At 37.8% G+C, this 19,015-nt stretch overlaps 1 protein-coding gene across 1 annotated transcript in view; it reads left to right on the top strand.

Moving 5' to 3' along the window:
• PPP2R5A (protein phosphatase 2 regulatory subunit B'alpha) overlaps nt 1–18,848 on the top strand; it is a 41,888-nt gene extending 23,040 nt beyond the window's left edge. Inside the window, exons 4-13 of the mRNA XM_056488989.1 lie at nt 4,542–4,634; nt 6,584–6,714; nt 6,917–6,976; nt 8,198–8,306; nt 10,635–10,688; nt 13,734–13,784; nt 14,487–14,606; nt 14,694–14,821; nt 16,816–16,917; nt 17,624–18,848. Of these exons, the coding sequence (XP_056344964.1) occupies nt 4,542–4,634; nt 6,584–6,714; nt 6,917–6,976; nt 8,198–8,306; nt 10,635–10,688; nt 13,734–13,784; nt 14,487–14,606; nt 14,694–14,821; nt 16,816–16,917; nt 17,624–17,756 (981 nt within the window). The 3' untranslated portion in view covers nt 17,757–18,848. The remainder of the gene's footprint in view (nt 1–4,541; nt 4,635–6,583; nt 6,715–6,916; nt 6,977–8,197; nt 8,307–10,634; nt 10,689–13,733; nt 13,785–14,486; nt 14,607–14,693; nt 14,822–16,815; nt 16,918–17,623) is intronic.
• Nucleotides 18,849–19,015: the final 167 nt, after the last annotated feature.

Genomic DNA, 19,015 nt, shown 5'->3' on the forward strand with positions numbered 1-19,015 from the left:
CTGGATATTTTAGATAATTATGTTCTTCACCTAAGAGGTTTGTTTTCTGCAACTGAACAACTTTTTAATGTTCCAGTAAAGGAGAAGTTAATAATAACAGTTCAGTTTCTCGTGGCAATAACAAAAAGTAGAGTAATAGCCTTTATTTGTCCTTTGAGCAAATAGAAATCCCCTCCTTCTTCCCCACCCTTTTCCCTCCCTCCATGCAAAAACTTCACAATATCATCGTTGTTTGGTAACAGTTGCATGGTTATTCCATTGTTGCACTTCTGTGGCCTTCTCCTGATTCTTATAGCACATGATTGATTTGAAATGCTGCTGAATTTATTTTCAGTTAACTCTTAGAAGCTGTAAATGTCCAAGCACATATCTGGGGTAGTTCTTTGCTGAATTTATCTAAGTAGTATCTGTAAAAGAAAAGAGAAGTAGCAACTCCTAGCAGTGAGTAGATTAAGCTGCTGCAGATTTGCATACCATTTCTTGTCTCCTCTCAAGAACTAAAATGCTACTCTGCCCCTGTAATATTACAGTTCTAATGCATCCACAAATGCTCTTATTTAAAAACTGGGCTTCTGATATTGACTCTAAAAAGTATGTATTCAGCATAGTATTTCAGACTTAAACCAAACAAGAATTAAGTTATTACAGAAAATAACTGTAGGTTAAAGGCTGTGATAATTATTTTCTTGTATATGGCTGATTCTAATTTATAGGAGCAATGTCTGTAACTGAACCTAGATGAGAGGCTTGACTTTGTTGGGTGGGAGGGTGCAAGGGCTAAGCAAATGTCTCTTGTAGTCAGTAGCAGCACCATCTGACTTCTAAAACCTGTGTCTCAGAGGTAAATTTGTAAATGCTAGCTCAGTTCACTTTAGGTCACAATTAAATTATAGTCCAGTTGATAGAAAAAGGCCTGCGTATTTTGCGATCAGTTCAATTGTGTCTTAGGCTTGTCTGAGAGGAATTGAAAGAGGTTTATTTGAATTATTTGAAATTTTATTTTCAGGTGTCTTCCTTGCTTTTTTAATAAGGGAGTTTTTGCCAGGCTGTCTGGCTGTGGACTTCCCTCTCATGTATGTGTCTGTTGTTCATCCTGTCCTTGGAATTGATCACTCGTTGCAGCACAGTGGAAACTGTTCTGTGTTTCCCACTCTGTCCTTTTACAGTTCATGTACTACTGGACCATAGGAGACCGAGTTGGATAACTTGCTCGTTGCCCTTCAGGACCACAAAGCTGCTGGAAATGTCAGATTTTGTGGGTGGAATAAAGTCTGTATACAACCATTCTCCTCCCCAGCAAAATACACAATTATTTTTGGCATAGTCTGAAGGACTGTTTAAGGAAGGAAGGTGTGGATGTTTTGCTGGCTGGGATTTGTGACAGATCTATAACAAAAAAATTCCAGATTCTATCCTGATCTGTCAGTCAGGTAGCCAGTTTTCTGTGAGAGGAAAGAAAAAAAAAATCTGAACCTCTACTCTTCTCTGCTTGAATCTGTTGACATAATTGCTTAGTAAGTTACCAGTGTGTGTAGCCACAACAAAAGCCTTCAGACCTTCAGTACAATGAGTGGCACTTGAAAAATGTTGCTTTAAAGCAATGCTCAAGATGGTTTGGAACAGCCAAAGTAGGTTGGACAGGTTGGCATTTAAAGCCACTGTGCATTTTGAAGCTTAGGGAGTTGCAGAGTTGGTGGAATTAGTAGTTTAAAGCAGTAATATTCTAGTTGTCCCTGCAGGATTGAATCACTAAACCATTAAGAGTTGTATTTCATAGCTCTTTGACCCAAGCAGACCAGTTTTGAGAACAAAAAAACCTAAATCCAACATCTTTCCCTGATTTAGTATTTCCAAATGTCATGTTTCTGTTAAAGTCAAGAAAGCTGAGCATGCCTGTCCCTTTAGGTAGGATCTGTTGTGGCCAGAATCTGTTTTGGTGCCCCTAGTTTGATGTTGTTATGCTTTTAAGTTTTCAAACATTAGCATACAGGAGAAGTGAGAGTTTGACTTTTTCAGGAATGGCCACTGCAACTTGCTTCCTGGATGAAGAGGCCTTCATGTATCTCCCAGGGCTCACAAGGATTTCCAAAGTTATTTGATACCCATATCTGTTTATGGAAAGAAGCCATAATTATGCTTCCTCCCCTGTCCTTTAGGGGAAAACAAAATATGCCAATTTAGTGTTCACTCTTAAAAAGAATTCTATCCCATGACAATTCTGGTGGCTCTTTTTCTGTATCCTTTCATGTTTTAATAAATTTCCTCAAGCATATGAAGGTATGTGCATCTCTGTCTGTGCTGTCAGTATCTTCCTGGAATATCCTAGGATTTCATCTGTCACTTCCATAGCCTCATTGTGAGGAGGGATCTTAGTCATCCTGTGGTTAACCCTTTCTCAGCTTAAGGGTTTGCAAATCCTTAGCAGAGCTTTTTCTTCAAACTCCAACTGTGACTTTGCAGTCTTTGAGTTTCATCCTGTATTTATTCTTCTAGGGCTTCAGGGTCAACTTGTCCTTTCTTGTTGGTAAAATGATGTACTTTTTTTTTTTTCTATTTTCCCCCCTGGTGGTAGCTTCTAATATTGTGGCATTGTCTAAGCAGTTATCACACATGGCTGTTCTTTGTTGTTGTCACTGACAGACATATTTCATATAGGAATTTATTATGGAAATCTTGATTAAATTAATTCCAAAATTAATCCCTATGAAGCTGTGCTATATAACCTCCCTCTGGTGAGATGTTGCCCATTTCTGTATGAATTTATCTAGTTGATAATTTGGAAAAGATCACTAGAATCAGAATGGTTTTGTTAGGGACCTTTAAAAATCACCTTAGTCCAAGCCCCCTGCAATGAGAAGAGACATTTACATGAGATCAGGTTACTCAAGGCACCTGCTCAGTTTGGTATTATCTGCAGATGTGCTGAGGGTGCTCTCAGTTCCACTGTCTGTGTCATTGATGGAGATATTAAACAGCTGTCGTTGAGCTCTTTCTAAGACAGAGGATGGAGTATGGTAACATTTAAAATTCTATTATTGGGTTGTCTATTATGGTGCCAAGAGGGTGGTGCCAGTGACAGGACAAGGAGTAATGGCCATACACTGAAGCAGATGAGGAACTTTACATTGAGGGTGGCAGAGCACTGGTTCAGGCTGCCCAGGAAAGTTTCTCTGGAGACATTGAAACTCCGCCTGTTCCTCTGTCACCTGCTCTAGATGGCCCTGCCTTGGCAGGGGGGTTGGATTAGATGATTTCCAGAGATCCCTCCCAACCCTAACAGTCCTGTTATTCTATGTAAACTGCTGATATGAAAAGCTCCTCTTACAGAGAGGGACAAAGTGAGGGGTAGCTTTAGTTTCTGAGCCTCTGCCTTGCAGATACAGCACACCCTCCTTGAGGCTGTGCATAAGTCACTGTCAGCTCAAATGTTCTACATGACAGTCCTTACTGTCATGCATTTCTCTGAAGTGAGATTCCTAATTACATTATGAATTACTCAGGTGCTGGTTCTTGATTTAATTGAGTATTCAGAGTGGTAATAGTTGAAATTCGTGCCTGTGAGTACGAGCACAGCTCTGTGTGGGTTTTATTTAGAAGCCCAGTTAGTGATGGCATTATGTACCTAAATTGCACTGTAGTATTACTAATCAGGTGTTTAATTATAAGGAGTTATGAAATAGGCATTGAGAACATCAACAGCTCTGAATGTAATCAAAACATAAGGCATCTTTCTTCTCAGTTCTGTCTTAGTGAAGAGATATTGTGTACTTTATTGTGTACTTTATCAATCTGCCATTGTTATGGAAATGCAGTATTTTGTCTTGGACTTTTGATGAGCCCCAAAATATGGAACCTCTGCTCTGGCCTCTTCAAGCCACTCTCTGCTACCCCAGGCCTTTGGTAGCTCTATTTCCTATCAGGTTTTTTATCTCTGGGCATTGTGGGATTGTAGGAAATAGGAACTTGAATGAGTAGAAATAATATGCTACAAGCCATAATGGATATTATAATTGAGTTTCCAGGATATAGAAGCCTAATTTTAATCTGAACTCTTTTAGGTTCTGTGAATTCCTTCAGGTTTTTAATACAACTTTTCATTTTCTGAGTTTGTGGTCAAAGCTTAATTTCAGAAACACTTAGTAGATTTTTCTTCATATCTTTAAGGAATTATGTAACATTAGAGCACTTAATTTAACTCTCAGTGCTGCTAAATGTTTGGTAACCTATTTCTCCGTAATAAGTTCTTAACATGGCAGGAATGTAACATTTAGAACTTGTTTTTTGTCCACTAGTGGTATTTTCAGTAGATTATTTATTAAGCTTTGACTCTTCTGGGATTTCAAGTGTTCTGGGTACTTACTGTAATTCTTTCAGTAAATTCCAGTAGAAGCTGTGGTTAAGCAGGGATGTGTTAGGCTTTGATTCCTTTTGTACTTTTTGAGCACATGAATAGTCCCACTGACTTTGGTGGTGGTGACAAGGCTGAGATGTGTGTTATAGTGTGCTTACTAACTTCAGAATGTTCATTTCCATGTTTGTAGCTGGTGTATGAGTTTTTCCTGAGGTTTTTGGAGAGCCCGGATTTTCAGCCCAGCATTGCGAAGCGATACATTGACCAGAGATTTGTACAGCAGGTAAGAGGGGAGTTCTAAAGTTGGAAGTGGCATTTAAAGATCACCTCCCAAGCTTAATTTATCAGATGGACTCTTAAAGATTTCCTGTTGTCACAGGGTAAATTTCAGTTGTTGCAGCAGTGGTTTCTGCCAAACACTAGATAAACAGCACATCATACCACAGGGGCTGTATGTATGTAACTTTGTTTTCAGATACCAACCTCAGTGTTTTGCAATGCAAGATACTTGGAATTTGTAAAGTTCTGTTTTTCATGATTTGTAACTTAATTCCAGTCAAATCAACAATGTGGTAATTATATTTTTGTAGTCCTTCTATGTTTGTTTGTTTGTTTTTTTTTTTTAAATAGATTTACCATGGGAAAACTTACAGCAAACCTTTTTTCTTGTAAAAGGCTCATGTACTTATTGTACGTGAAATGTGTTTCAACACCTTCTTGTATCTAGATACTGTAAATTCTCTTTACTATTGTGTATTAACCACAGAAGGGAAATCAAGTAAGAAATTACTTAGGAAAGTCATGCTTCATCTTGCAAAGCAACTATGAGCAAGAAAATGAAGTGAGATTTCATGTTGAGTAGAACTTCTCAGGGAAATATAGTGTAGAATGCAATAACAATTTTTGGTTCAAGGTGAATTCAGTGGGAATTCTTTTCACTGTGCCAAAATGTTTGTTTGCCAAATTTTGTTTACTTGTTTGCTCAGTATCTGAAGAGTGAGTGCTTCATGGCAGGCCACCACAATACAGCAATGAAAAGGCCACAAGATGGATGCTTTCCCTCTCTGCCTTCAGTGACTGCATTTTCCCACTTATTTTCTGGTTCTGCTATTCATGTTTATTAGTATTTCCTTCTTCTCAGTTTTATTCAACTTACACACAAAATTTAAGCCCGATGCTCCTAGTGAGTTATTGGCTGTGGATATCCAGTTTACCAATTGACCTGTGGTCCTTCAGAGCAACATTGCAGAGTTTCTTCCTCACATTTCACTTGCTCTTTCTCTAGAGTACAAGATAGAGACAATGCAACCAACAGCTAGCTATATATGGGAAAAAACGTGGAGTAGTGACCCTGAGAAATTCCTGCTAAATATAAAATTGAAATGGGCCTGAACCAAGTTCCTGAACTGCTGTTTCCAGCCCCTTGTGCTGCTTGGTACAGACATACCTAAGCTTAGACCTGAGCAGGAGACTCTGGTGACTGCTTGAGCTGTCACTGACTTGCTCAAGGCAGCTAACATTTCTGAATATGCTGTTGCTTGGGCATGTAGCATTAAAAAAAAAAAGAACAAAAATTATGGTCTGTAATGTGATTGGAATATTTTTTTATGTCTTTGAGTGAGCATGGTCTTTTCTGTGTCCTTGGAAAACTTTCTAGAAGAAGAAAGTATGTGGAAGAAAGAAATTTGTTAGCTTCTTGAAGCATCTAGTTTGTATTAATAGGGAATTGGTTAATAATTGCATATCCTGTGCTTATTCTATGACCCCCTCCTTAATTGTAAAATTTCTTGTGTAGGAATGCTTTTGCTTGGCCATCAAGACACAAGTACTGTTTTGAGATAAGCAGTAAAGGATTTTGATTAAGAAATTGTAACTATATAGATACGGATTCGATTCATTCTGATTTCTTAAATAACAAGTGTAAACCTCTTACCTACAGTTTGATCATCTCATGTTTGCAATTATATTTTTATTTTGATAGTATAATAGTAACTGGAATGACTTCAGTGTCTGTTGTACACAGGAAAGGAATGAAGTTGATGAGTTTATTAGAAAATAATCAGCTTTATTAAAAATGTAATTTTGAAAATCTATTATTGACATCTAAACAAAATGTACAGCATTTTTTTCCTAATGTGAACTTGTAAATTAAAGATAAAATTCAAATCAGGTAGTAAAAAACCAAAATTTTTAGTCTTTTAAAAGTAATACATCTCAATTTAATTTTTAAAGTTGTTGGAGCTCTTTGACAGTGAAGACCCACGAGAACGTGATTTCCTAAAGACAGTTCTTCATAGAATTTATGGAAAATTCCTTGGTTTAAGAGCATTCATCAGGAAACAGATAAACAACATTTTCCTCAGGTATGCTTTGTGTGTGTGACTAGGTTGAGGAATATTTTATCTTTCCTTCACAGTATGGGTCTGCAGTGATTTATTCTTGAAATAAAAGACCTGTGTTTGGTCTGTGATCTTGCTTTCAAATATCTGAAGCTTACTAAGGGTTATTTCTTTGGAATCTCTGATCCTTCTGGCAATTTTTGATGGTTGTCTATTTTGGTAACAGGTTTATATATGAAACAGAGCACTTCAATGGTGTTGCTGAACTTCTTGAGATATTAGGAAGGTAAGTTTGATATCACAAAGAAGAAATATAAAACGTTATTGTGAATGTTTGCTTCAGCTTTTCTGCTTTGGGAATGGAGGGGGGAAGAGAATTATTACAGTAATGAGTGATGAAGTGCAGTCACTGATAATCTAATACTGTCTGGGTTACCACATGAATATCAAATTAGGACACAGAATAAATCATTCTTTTTTTCAGTGCAAGTTTTAAACATGACAGGCAAAAAATGTTTCTCAAGGGTCCTTGTTTGTCAGACCTATCCACTCTTGCTTATCTTCTACCTGATAGATGACTTGTTCTTTGATTCAGAAAATGAATGTTAACTTTTGCCCTCGTGCAGAATGAAATGTTTTAATGTTCAGCAGGCTGGTTTTCCTTCAGTTCTATTCAGGACAGCCTTGTAAGTGCTAGGGTTTTTTAGTTACTTTTCTTTTTTTTTTTTTGCATGTTATATCACTAACTTCAATTTAACTTTGAAATTTTTCTCTGGTAGTTTTTTTTACTGCCTTTCCAAGACTGTCACGCATTTCACAGTAGAAAATTGTATTACTGGTCTAACTGAGAATACAAATATGGTGAAGCTATTGTAGAACAAATCTTCATAAAAAATCAAGTGATAGGGATCCCATTATTCTCTCAGACTTGCCTAAAATTTAAGGGGCAGAAGAAACTAACCTTTTACTGAAGGACTTTGTCTGTTCTATAGCTCATCAACTCTTATATTTAAGATGACTGAATCAATGAGACAACTTTTAAACTTTGCTTTTGAAGGGAAAGGTTGTTCAACAATCTCAAAACAAGCATTAAAAGTGCACTGTTGAAATTGTAATATCTATTCTTTTTTCTCTGCAAGTTGCTAATGATTGTGGGTGAAATGGATCAGCTTCCTGATACATCTGTCTAGGCTTTACAATTAGACAGCAAGAGTTACTGTAGATGATTTTATTTGATGAAGGTCATGATAAAAATACTTCAGCTCATCTAATGAGTATTATTTATCTTCTAGTGTGATTCTCTGGTATTCCTTACCAAGAGTCTAAACTCTCATGATACCAGAATTTTAAAGGTTATACACATGTAGAGCTATTTTATGACTTCAAAATAATCAAGTTTAAAAACAATCAGAAATGGAGTCTCAGTTGAACTTACAGAAATTCTTGACTTGCTAGGAAAACAATTATTTTTTTAATAAAAATAAATCCTGCTTATTCATGTTTTCAGTATTATCAATGGTTTTGCACTGCCACTGAAAGCAGAACACAAACAGTTCCTTATGAAAGTTCTGATTCCCATGCATACTGCAAAGGGATTAGCTTTGTTTCATGCACAGGTAAGCTTTTGCCTATTTTTAAGAGTGGTGGGGTTTTTGTATTTACATTTGAAACTGGTAAAATTTAAAACACTTTTTGTTATAATATTGATATTCCAAAATATTTGCAAATTCAGCCACTTTTTAAAAAACTCTTCCAGATCTTATATCTAAATGTTAATTTTTATATAATATTTGGCATATATTACAAGTGAAAGAATGTACCAGTGAGTCAAAGACTTATCAACTGAAGTTGGAAGCTTTTTTGCTTGTTGTCTTGTCACACTTTAAGTTTCATTTAATCCCAGGGCCTTGTGCTGTTGTCATTTCCTTTATGTAATTTAAATGCTGCACATAAAGGAATCTTGGGTATGGCCAGGTATTTATTTTTCTTTCTAAAGCTGCACCAGTGATGGAGTGGGAGGGAGAATGTTGTTGCCATTTATAAATGGCAGAAATGCACAGTAGCTCCCTGGATCAGCCAGGAATTATGTAGATCCGTGACACGCTGTCAGAATGCTGCAGTTCTTCAGCTGACTTTGATTCTTATACTTGCCACAGACATTCAGCATTTCATTTGAGGAATAATCTGTATCCTTTCCAGACATATGGCACTTCAAGTATTGAATATGGTTGATGCAAACTTGGAAGTAATTCTGCTGTGGCTAATTAAAACTTGCTTTTGTAACTTAGCTCACTAATACAGCTCCATACAGACTAAAGATACAAGCAAATGGGTTTCTAATTAAACTGAAATCATTATGTCTGTATAATAGCCTACAAACAGGATCAAGATCTGACTTAATTCCTAATTCTCATATGAAGTTTTAAATTAATCAAATCCTTGTCTTTGTGGTTTGTTGCCTTGCTGCTCCATGAAATGAGTCAGGGAAATGAAAGGGCTTGGTCACCTCCCAAAGGTGTTCTCACTGACAGATCAGTACAGCAAGCTGCCCTTTTTCTCTGGGATACATTTAATCCAGTCCATGGCTACTGAAAGGACCCTGCTAGTTCAGCTGTACCTGAAAGTAGCATTTGTCCTGCTGACCAGGCCACTCCTCTGTCCCTTCACAAAACACTAGTGACAGGTGCACACACAGCACCGTGTGATGCATTTTATCCCAAAGGTCTACACCAGTGTTAAATCTGCTTTGCAGTCCCATGTGACCTGGTTGCTTTGTTGCTCAGTAAAGTATAGCCTACCCTTAAAAGTTAAAGCCTTAAAGATGAATTAAGCTTGAGTCTTTGGGTCTTTGAACAGTAGAGCATTACTGTACTGAATAGATACATATAATGGGATTTATGAGATTAATGTGTGACATTTATTATATTTTGAATCTGTACGAATGTATCAGTAGCCTAAGGGCAAAAGAAAATTAGACCTGTTGCAATTCCAGCATTGTAATTATCTGCTTTGGCATAAGAGATTTAAAAAAATAAAAAGAAAGGGAATCTTAAATTCAAGCATCCTGAGTATTAAAATGTAATGCATATTACATATTTTTTGTCTTTGCTTTATATTGTGAAATACTGTGACTTTTTAAAATCAGTCTTAATGGAATCTGGGATGGTAACTAGTTCAATAGTAGGATTATTGTATGGTTCTGCATACTCAACTATGTGCTCAGTAACTAAACTCTGAGTAATTATACAACATGAAATATCCTTGGCCTGAGCAGGCACAGAAACCAGGAGAGGCTGGGAGAGCAGTGCTGGTCACTTAATCACATTATGCCTCCCCACTCCTTCCACCTTTCCACAGGCACTTGTTGGCCTTTGCTGCACTGGGATAGGACACTCAGCTGGACAACAGCTGCCTGATCTCCTATGGTCTTGGAATATGTTCAAATTCTTTCACTTGTAATCTTACACTGAATGTTGTGTGCTGTAGATGTCTGGTACCTGAGCAATGTGCAGTGTGTGCCCAATCAAAACTGTGTTACAGCTTGTTTTTCACTGGAAATACGGCCTTTTTTACCCAGTATAGATGTTTGAAAGTGATAGCTTTGTAATGTCAATACAGGAGTTGATGTTAAGAAAAGTCTGGATATGGGGTGTGAGTTAGGGAAATATCTGCCAAGCTTAAAAATAATTTTCTAGGTTGGAAGCAAAAGATGATTTTTGGTATGCAGGAAGTTTTTTTAACATAGAGCAGGTCTATATATCTTGCTGCTTTAATTGCTGTTTTGTTTAGTTTGGACTAATATGAGATGGCTGTGTAGGGGTGTCTTGGGTTGGGTCCCCCCCCATAATCTGAAGTGCTTCCATTAGAAGTTGTGATACTTATTAATGCTGCAATGTCCAAACAGTGTCTGCTTAAACTAAATAACCATATGACTTACATTCCAGCTCGCCTATTGTGTTGTACAGTTCCTGGAAAAAGATACAACTTTAACAGAGCCTGTAAGTGTTTTTCAGTTGGATGTCTTTCTATTTTTAATTTCAATTAAATATTGCAGTGTAACCTTTTGAATTGTGCAGCAGTGCTGTGTTATCCTGATCAAAGATGGATAGGTAGGATTTTTTTTGGGGGGATGGAAATGAAATCTAGAATAATCAAAAAATTCTGAGTTGGAAAGGGCACTTATCTCTTAACCTGTGGCCAAGATAGAGCACAGATATAACTAAAAGTTTGAACAAAGTACCCCAAATGAGAAAGCATGTCATGACTTTATTATCTCCTCAATAAAAACTAAAATTTCAGTGGTTTTGGTACCAATTGCTTGTGCGTAATCACTGCATGAAGTTGAAATATTTTAGGGGGTAAACAATCCCAAAATAAAAGTTGAAAAGAATAACAACACTTCATTTAGACAGAAAGAACTCTGAAATTCCAAATGTGGTGTTTCTGTCCTGCCTCCTCAGTTCCTGGGGTGCCTCTTGGCAGTCAAACTTAGGTGCTTCAGGCATCTGTGGCTTTTGCCAGGCTGAATCTTATGTGATACATATTGACAGCTCAGCTGAAAAGGGTTTATGCACAGGCTTTGGCAGGGCCCATGAAGAAGAACAGAGGCTCAGGGTAGTGCAGCAGCTCGTGAGGACACAGAGTGATGTCAGGCCAGCTGTAGAAGAAACTGGTTTTAGTTGGACAGTCAGGAATATCTCCATTAGGGCTATGTTGATATTTAAATACTTTACCACTTTTGTGACAGAAAAATGAAGAGCTTATGACCTAAATTTTTCTTCTATAAAAAAAAAGATAAACAGCTTTGGGAAAACAGCATTGATCTTCACTGAGTGGTCTTTCAGTGGCAACTTGTTTTCTGCACAGCCATTTCAGCTATTTCAGTTATTCTGTAGGTGGCGGAGGGTGTCTATGGATTTCCCTTGTGTGTTTGATGTGTCTTCTTCCCCCTGCACTGGTCAATGAGCTTATTTTGTGGGGTAGGGCAAGGAGAAAGGAATTGTAACTTGTATTCCTTAAGCCAAGTGAGGAAACAGCCCAGGCATTTTGCCAGTTAAAGTTGACATGTGAGCAGAAAATGTAGTGTTACATAAAAACCTGCAAGATTGAATGAAGTGACAATGTGACAAGATCTGAACTTCCTGACACAAATTTACAGAAGTGTGGTGCAGGATCCAAGCCCAAAGTGCTGTGTAGAAGGCAGGGCTTTAGAGCAGTGCCACAGTGCAGTTCTGAGGCTCATCTGGACTGTGGTCTGTACAACTGTGGTTGCTTCTTAATCAGTTACAGGTGAATTCAGGGTGGAGAGGACACCAGAACTCACTGCAAAGTCACTGCTTGTGTTTGCTTTGGTTGTTACTCTGGGTGTATAGTAGAAGTTGCTGTATAAAGGAATTAATAAAGTAAGAAGGGAAGCTTTGAGAAACTTTCTGAAATGCTTGGAAAGGAAATGTTAAAATTTGGGGCAACTGATGAGATAGCACTGGAAATTTTTCTTGGCTTTAGGTCAAGTAATATTTTAAGAACTCCATCAGAAGGCTGTCTTCACACATACCTTACTGTTATTTTTCTGGCAGGGATTGTCACTCAGGGTCAATTTGGAGGACATTCAATCCAAGCTCTTGTAGCTATGGTAGTCTGCCTCAGGTCAGTCCTGATGTTTGCAGAGCTGACAAGAAGAGTTTGTTACCTAACCCTGCTGAGTGCAATGGCCTTTACATGGAAGGAATCAGGCTAAATGTGCAGCCTTTGTACATGGGTTAAGTTTTCCAGCAGGTGCCTGCCTTTGTAAGCCACTTCATGAATCCTGTAGCTCAGGGAAGAATATTAATCTTGTGTAGTAAAAACAGCAGTCCATGAACATAAATGTGTAGGTATCAGCTTTTTAACATAAAAGCATAGTCAAGCTGCAAACTGATACTCCAGCAAGGAGGAGCAAGGAATAGGTATCTTGTTGTTATGCTCAGAACATATTATTCCTTTATCAAGTTGAGAATATAGGTCTCTTCTCCAGCAAAGTATATTTTAAAAGTATATTTAAAAACTCTTGCAGTAATTTATGCTGGGAAGTGTACTTTAATCATACTAATTTTTTTCTCTGGAAAGCCACTTTTGATAGTATAAGTAGTTGTTAATGAAGCAGCCAGCTGGAAAGCTGAAGGAAAAAAAAATCAACATGACAAAAAGCAAATATGGAAAGTATTTAAATAATTGAGTAATTTTCCCTTTGGATATGATCTATTAGGTGATGTTGTATCATAAAAAAAATAGAAGTCCTTTCCTCAGAATGTTTGTAAGGCTCTGAGAATGTTTCTGCTTCTGGAACATTGTTGCAGCTTTTTTCCCCCTCTTTTTAAAGCCAGCATTCATTTTTTAATTTAGATACCATGTGAGATGTTTATTTCTAGGAAAAATGCCTCCAGCTTTTCTTTGCTGTATTCCTTCCATTCCTCTTGGGGGCTGTACTTTCCAATTAATTTTCCCAAAGGTTTTGTTTTCCCAGTCTTGTGTAAGGTAGTTTCCAATGTAGATACTAGAATACATTTTCACATCTTTCTTGCTTTAGTTTCCAGCCTAACACATCAAACTGTGGCAGAGAAAAGGAAGAGTTGGAGGCTATGGCTCTTCTGTAGAGTCCTGTCAGCATTTATTGTTTCCTCTCAGGCTTCAAACCTTTGATACCAAGGCAGGTGCTCCCCTAAGTATGGATGAGCAGAAAAAATATTCACACAAAAAATATTCTGTGTTATTTAGCTACAGGGGGGTTAACTTCACTTTGTGTGCTTTGATGTGATCAGCATCCTGTCAATTCATGTGAGTACTGGGATGGGAGCAGAGTGTGAATGGATAATCACAAGCACACAAAGCAGTAAGTGTCTGAGTTATTCTGATAACCTAAACAAGACAAACATTTAAATGAGTGTTTATTCAGTTTTCATTGAACATCTAGATAAGGAAAAGCAAACTAGTACCTTTTTTTTTTTTCTTATCAAGTACATAGTAGAAACTTTTCCTGCCTTAATTTGTTTGTATTTTTCATACAGGTAATCAGAGGACTGCTCAAATTTTGGCCAAAAACATGCAGTCAGAAAGAGGTTGGTTTTGTGTCTCATTCTGGTGTCTGCTGTGATGTAAAGACTGATGGGGCAGGTTCACAATCCTCTCTGCTGTGCTTTTCAAGAGATGTTGCAGAAAACCTGCAGTTCTTGCAGCTTCTTGAGGCATTCACCCTTGTCATTTGATTCAGTCTGGTTTCTTCTATGTAGTTAAAAGGAGTTTAAAAACCAGGAGTTTGATTTATCCCACCAGATTCTATCCCCAACAGCTCTTTAAAAGTATGTCCCTTAACACTGTTGTGTCTTTTGCTGCAAGTGGTGGTAAATTTTTCTGTGCCAGCTACACGGAGTTCTGCTGGTTGCAATTTTATGTTGGAATTAACTGCTTATCACTTCAAAAGCTACTTTGGTGATCTCTGATAATCTCTGCAACCATTTTTGAAATAAGGTGCCCTATTTTTTTAAACTGGAAGGAAAACCTCATTTTCTGCAGAAGCAGTTTGGTGAAGTATTCAGTATTTGCACAAAAGAAGTCCAGGAGGAGAGCTGTAACCTGTTAGCTGAGAATGACGATTGACTTCTTTTAGGCTGCAAAACCCCTGTGAATGTCTAAATTCCTTGTAATGACAAGCAGTGTTCTTTGCAGGATTCATGACTAATATATAAACTGTATTTTGTTTGCTTTTGTTTACAGTGGTGATATGAAACATTCTCATCCTTTTTTCCTTTCTAAATGAACAGGTAATGTTTTTAGGTGAAATTGAAGAAATCTTAGATGTTATAGAACCAACACAGTTCAAAAAGATAGAAGAGCCTTTATTTAAGCAAATATCCAAGAGTGTATCAAGTTCACATTTTCAGGTAAATAAAATAAGCATGTAAAAACCCCAACAAACCTTGTGATAACTCATTTTATGGTTGTTATGAATCCTTAACTTTGTGTTTCAGGTTGCAGAAAGAGCTTTGTACTTCTGGAATAACGAATATATTCTTAGCTTGATTGAGGAGAACATTGATAAAATTCTACCAATTATGTTTGGCAGTTTGTACAAGATCTCCAAAGAACACTGGAATCCGTATGTAACATTTCACTTTATCTGTAGCACCATAAATAAATTGTCCACTGTATCAGGTTTGGATTGAGAATTTGTACATGTGACTTCATTTTTACTTAAATCAGATTAAATCTATTCTGGGTGTTACATGGAGTGTCACTTCCAGCTGTGTTCTTCTTTCACTGTTCTGCAGTGTTACAATGGAGACCTGGAATTTTTTGAAAAAGTGTGAGAAAATTGGATGATGGTCTTTATATTGTAATCACATCTGATCCTTTGTGTTAGTTCAAATTGCAAATTAATGCTCCTTAGACCAAAACCATTTCCAAGGGTTGATTCTATTTATGCTTTGCTGTCCTTTAATACTTCAGATGAATACAATTGTCTGTGTCTTCTTACGTGTTTATTGCTAATCAGTGTGATAAGAAGAGGAAAAGATCCTATCAGAGAAGAGCAAAAGGATAGTAGGACTGAGAAATTAGTGACTACTTCACTTTATATTTAGTGCTACAAGTTTAAATATTGATATTCCTGTGTTTGAAAGCAGCAGTAATGGTAATGAAATACTGAAAAGCTTGCTGGTGCCAGCATCCTGAATCAACTTGCAAGTTAGTATGCAGAATAGAAAGCTGGTACAGGCAAAAGCCAGGTGAGCAGGAGCCTCCCACAGCCCTGCAGTAAAACAGATGTGCTGTTTTAAGCCCTTGGAGGCTTTGCAATTATTCTGGTTTTATCTAGATGGTGTGTCCGGTTGCAAACATAGCAGCTGAGACTGAATGTAAACTTTGGGGAATAGTCCTTGGAGTATCAGTGTATTTGGGACCTCAAATTTGGAGGATGTCCCTCTTTCCCTATCTGCAGGCAGAAGTTGCTCTTTATAAAGGAAATAAAAGACACAAGATAATTGCCTACTTGAGGACAAGGAAGTTTGGGGAAGAATTTGATTCTAATCTGTTTTGGAGGGCAGCAAAACCTGCTTTTATCCATCTGGTTGTCTTATATGGATATCAACTTCTTGCTCAAAATCCAACTTTTCCTCTCAGAAAACCAAAACTTTAAATAAGCTTTTGTCCTCAAACCACATGAAAGCCAGGGTACAAAAAAAAAGAAATTAGAAAATAAGTTTATAAACAGGCAAAGGATACTGTGCATTTTGAATGGAATGTGCACAAGGATCTCATGAACAGCTGGGAGATTTCCTAGTGCCACAATGGATAGAGGGCACTGAAAAGGCAAACCTGGTTCTTTAGTCATTTCCTTAGGGTTTTTTTGACTCCTTTTTCAAGGTCACAGGGCTGCAGCTTTGCAGTCAGAGGGGAATTGCTAGTGAGGGAGAAGACAGGGAGAACAGTTTATCTGCTTTTTGCTTAGTGATTAAACTTAATGACAGGCATTTTAATGTTTAATTTTATTGGTTTCTTTATTTCTTTGTACAAATATGAGTGGGTTTAAAGGGATAACACATTTAAGATGATTTATTGAAATAAAAAGAAGGGAATTCTGAGGTACCCAGATCTTATCTGATGTTACTGATTCTAGTTCTCTAGCAAGACTCATGCTAGCCAGAAACACTGTTAGGAGAGCTTTGCTCTGCTAAACCACACTAAGCCTGTGGTTTGTCTGCTGCCTTCTTGAAGCTACAAGCCCGAAGTTTTATTTCTCTAGACTCTCATATTTCATTGCTCAAATATTACAGTTGTTGTAAATAAAACTTGGTTTATTAAAGGTTCACATAATTGAATGGCTTTAAAGTACAGCTACAGCATGAATAATTATATCCTGTGCAATTACAGAAGTCAGGCATTTAAGATTAGATAGCCATTTCAAAAAACACTACACTATAATTTCCTCTGTAAATTAATAAAATGGAAAGGATTTTGTTTCAGAAACTCCCTGACCTTACAGTAGTATCTTGAATAAGAAGCTTGGAATCCAAAAAAGAAATCAAATGCTTGTTTTCCAAAGTTAGTTTTGTCACTGAGTACATCTAATGGCTTGTGCTCCCTCTGTTACAGCACCATTGTGGCACTGGTGTACAACGTGCTGAAAACCCTGATGGAAATGAATGGCAAACTTTTTGATGAACTCACAAGCTCGTACAAAGCAGAAAGGCAAAGGTACTGAGCCCTTTTCCAAGTTTCCAGTGATGAATGTCCAAGCTGTGATTTGGATGTTGCTCTGCTGTTGTGGCTGTGGGGCTCTAGGGGAGCTGCTTGGTGCTGGGTGCCTGGCAGTGCCCTGGGGGAGCTGAGCCCAGAGAAGGGACAGGAAGGCCCCAGCTCCCCATCCTGCCTGGGCAGGGGATGTGCTCCTTCCTGGGTGGTGAAATGATTCTCAGCTGCTGCTGGCTGTGCTGCCTCAGGGGTCTGGAGAGAATGGAGCTGGAGAACTCTTCACAGCTCAGTAGAAACATTGCTTACCCTACTAACCTACTCAGCAGCACTGTTGGAGTCAGGGAGGCAGGGCACAGGTGACCCTTGGCCAGCTGAGACCACTGCCAGGCCTCCTTGGTAGCTGTGTTCTTCACCCCCCCAGAGATTCTCAGTCCCTTAATTTGAGTGCATGTGATAAAAATCCTCCTTAAAACAGCAGACATCTGTGCAAAGCCACCCTACAGCAATTGTGTGCATTTGCTGGAGTAAAGGTACAGTTCAACCACTTACCCTTACTTGCTTGTTATGCTCTTTTTAATTGTAATTGCCTCTAAAAATAGCTTTGGAGAAAAACTTTGAAGAGGAATTAGTAAGTCACAGTTAAATTACTCTCTGTCTCGAGATTGTGCTTAAAACACATCTGAAATTCATCTTTCACTCTTTTCTTCAGAGAGAAAAAGAAGGAATTGGAACGTGAAGAGTTGTGGAGAAGATTGGAGGAGTTAAAGCTTAAGAAAGCCATGGCAGAAAAGCAGAACAGCACTCACAACGTGCTCAATGCACACAATACAAGTGCCAAATAAAAGAAATGACCACCTCTACTAGGCAGACATTCTTTTTTTGTACCCTTTTGAAATATATAAGGATTTGCAAAAGAAACCTCAACACTATAATGGAAACAGCCAATTTTTTCCTCTGGCAAATGTAAAGATTTGAATTTAAATACAGCAGTTAAGTGATGTCATTACCACAACATATTGTAAATTTGTCCAATTATACTGTCATTTCCAATGTTTCATAGAACTGAATTATCATCCTTAATGAGTGAAATAATTATGGGAGTGGTGAGAATTATGACTTGAATTTTTGATTGTGTTGCACATAGGTGGTATAGTTTGCTACATACACATTTTTCCTTGTTTTATATGTGCTTTTCACATTGCTGCATACTTTGGTTAAGATGATAGAAAAGGCTTCTAGTTGTGCTGTATTTTCTCAAATAAAACCAAGGTACGTTACCAGTAACTTGAGATATTCAGTATATGCCCCTTACAGCATTGAAAGGAGACAGAGACAGAGCTGTCCTTGAATTCCTGGTTGGATTCAGATTTAGATTTATACAATGCTCACATTAGAAAGGAGGAGAGGGAGGGAGAGAATCAGCTGCAGCAGGTTGGGGTGACCAGTGCCTCCACCCCATTCCTGCTGCCTCTTGGGTCCTGGGCTAGTTAGGGATTTGCTCCTGCTACAGCTGAGGATGGAGCTTCCTCTGGAAAGCCCATCAATGATGCTCCTCATCAGCCCAAGGACCCTCCAGAGTGGTGCAGTCTCCAAGAGAGACCCATCTTGGATGTTTCTGCATTAGTTTCAGCATCTCATGGACTGAAGAATGAGACCAAAATTGGCATTAGTTTATTTTTTTTTTTTTTTTTTTTTAGTAAGGAGGGAAGAATGTCAAGAAATTGTTCCTTGTTTTCTTTAAAGAAAATGCAGTCTGTTTCTTAAAGGTGGAAAGTTGACAATAGAAGTCTTGTCTGTTTACTTGATCAAGTATTTTTTCACATCTTTTATCAGAGTACCATTCCAATCTCTTAAATTGCAGTTGTGTGGAAAAATTTTGTAATGAAAGATCTTTGGGGAATTGAGCAGCATTCAATAAAGTCTTTATGTTTGTATTTAGTGCTGTACCTCACATCTTTGTGTTTCTGAAGACCAGAGGAACTAGAAGAGCTGTTACAAGCAACCTTTTTAAGTGTCCAGTGTGGCTTTTCACTGAGTGGAAAAAGTGGGGAAGTCCCTGCTACTATGTTTGAGTCAACTGTATTACACTTGTTGCTTCATT

The sequence above is a fragment of the Oenanthe melanoleuca genome, chromosome 3 (assembly GCF_029582105.1).
Source record: "Oenanthe melanoleuca isolate GR-GAL-2019-014 chromosome 3, OMel1.0, whole genome shotgun sequence".
Lineage (NCBI taxonomy): Eukaryota > Metazoa > Chordata > Aves > Passeriformes > Muscicapidae > Oenanthe > Oenanthe melanoleuca.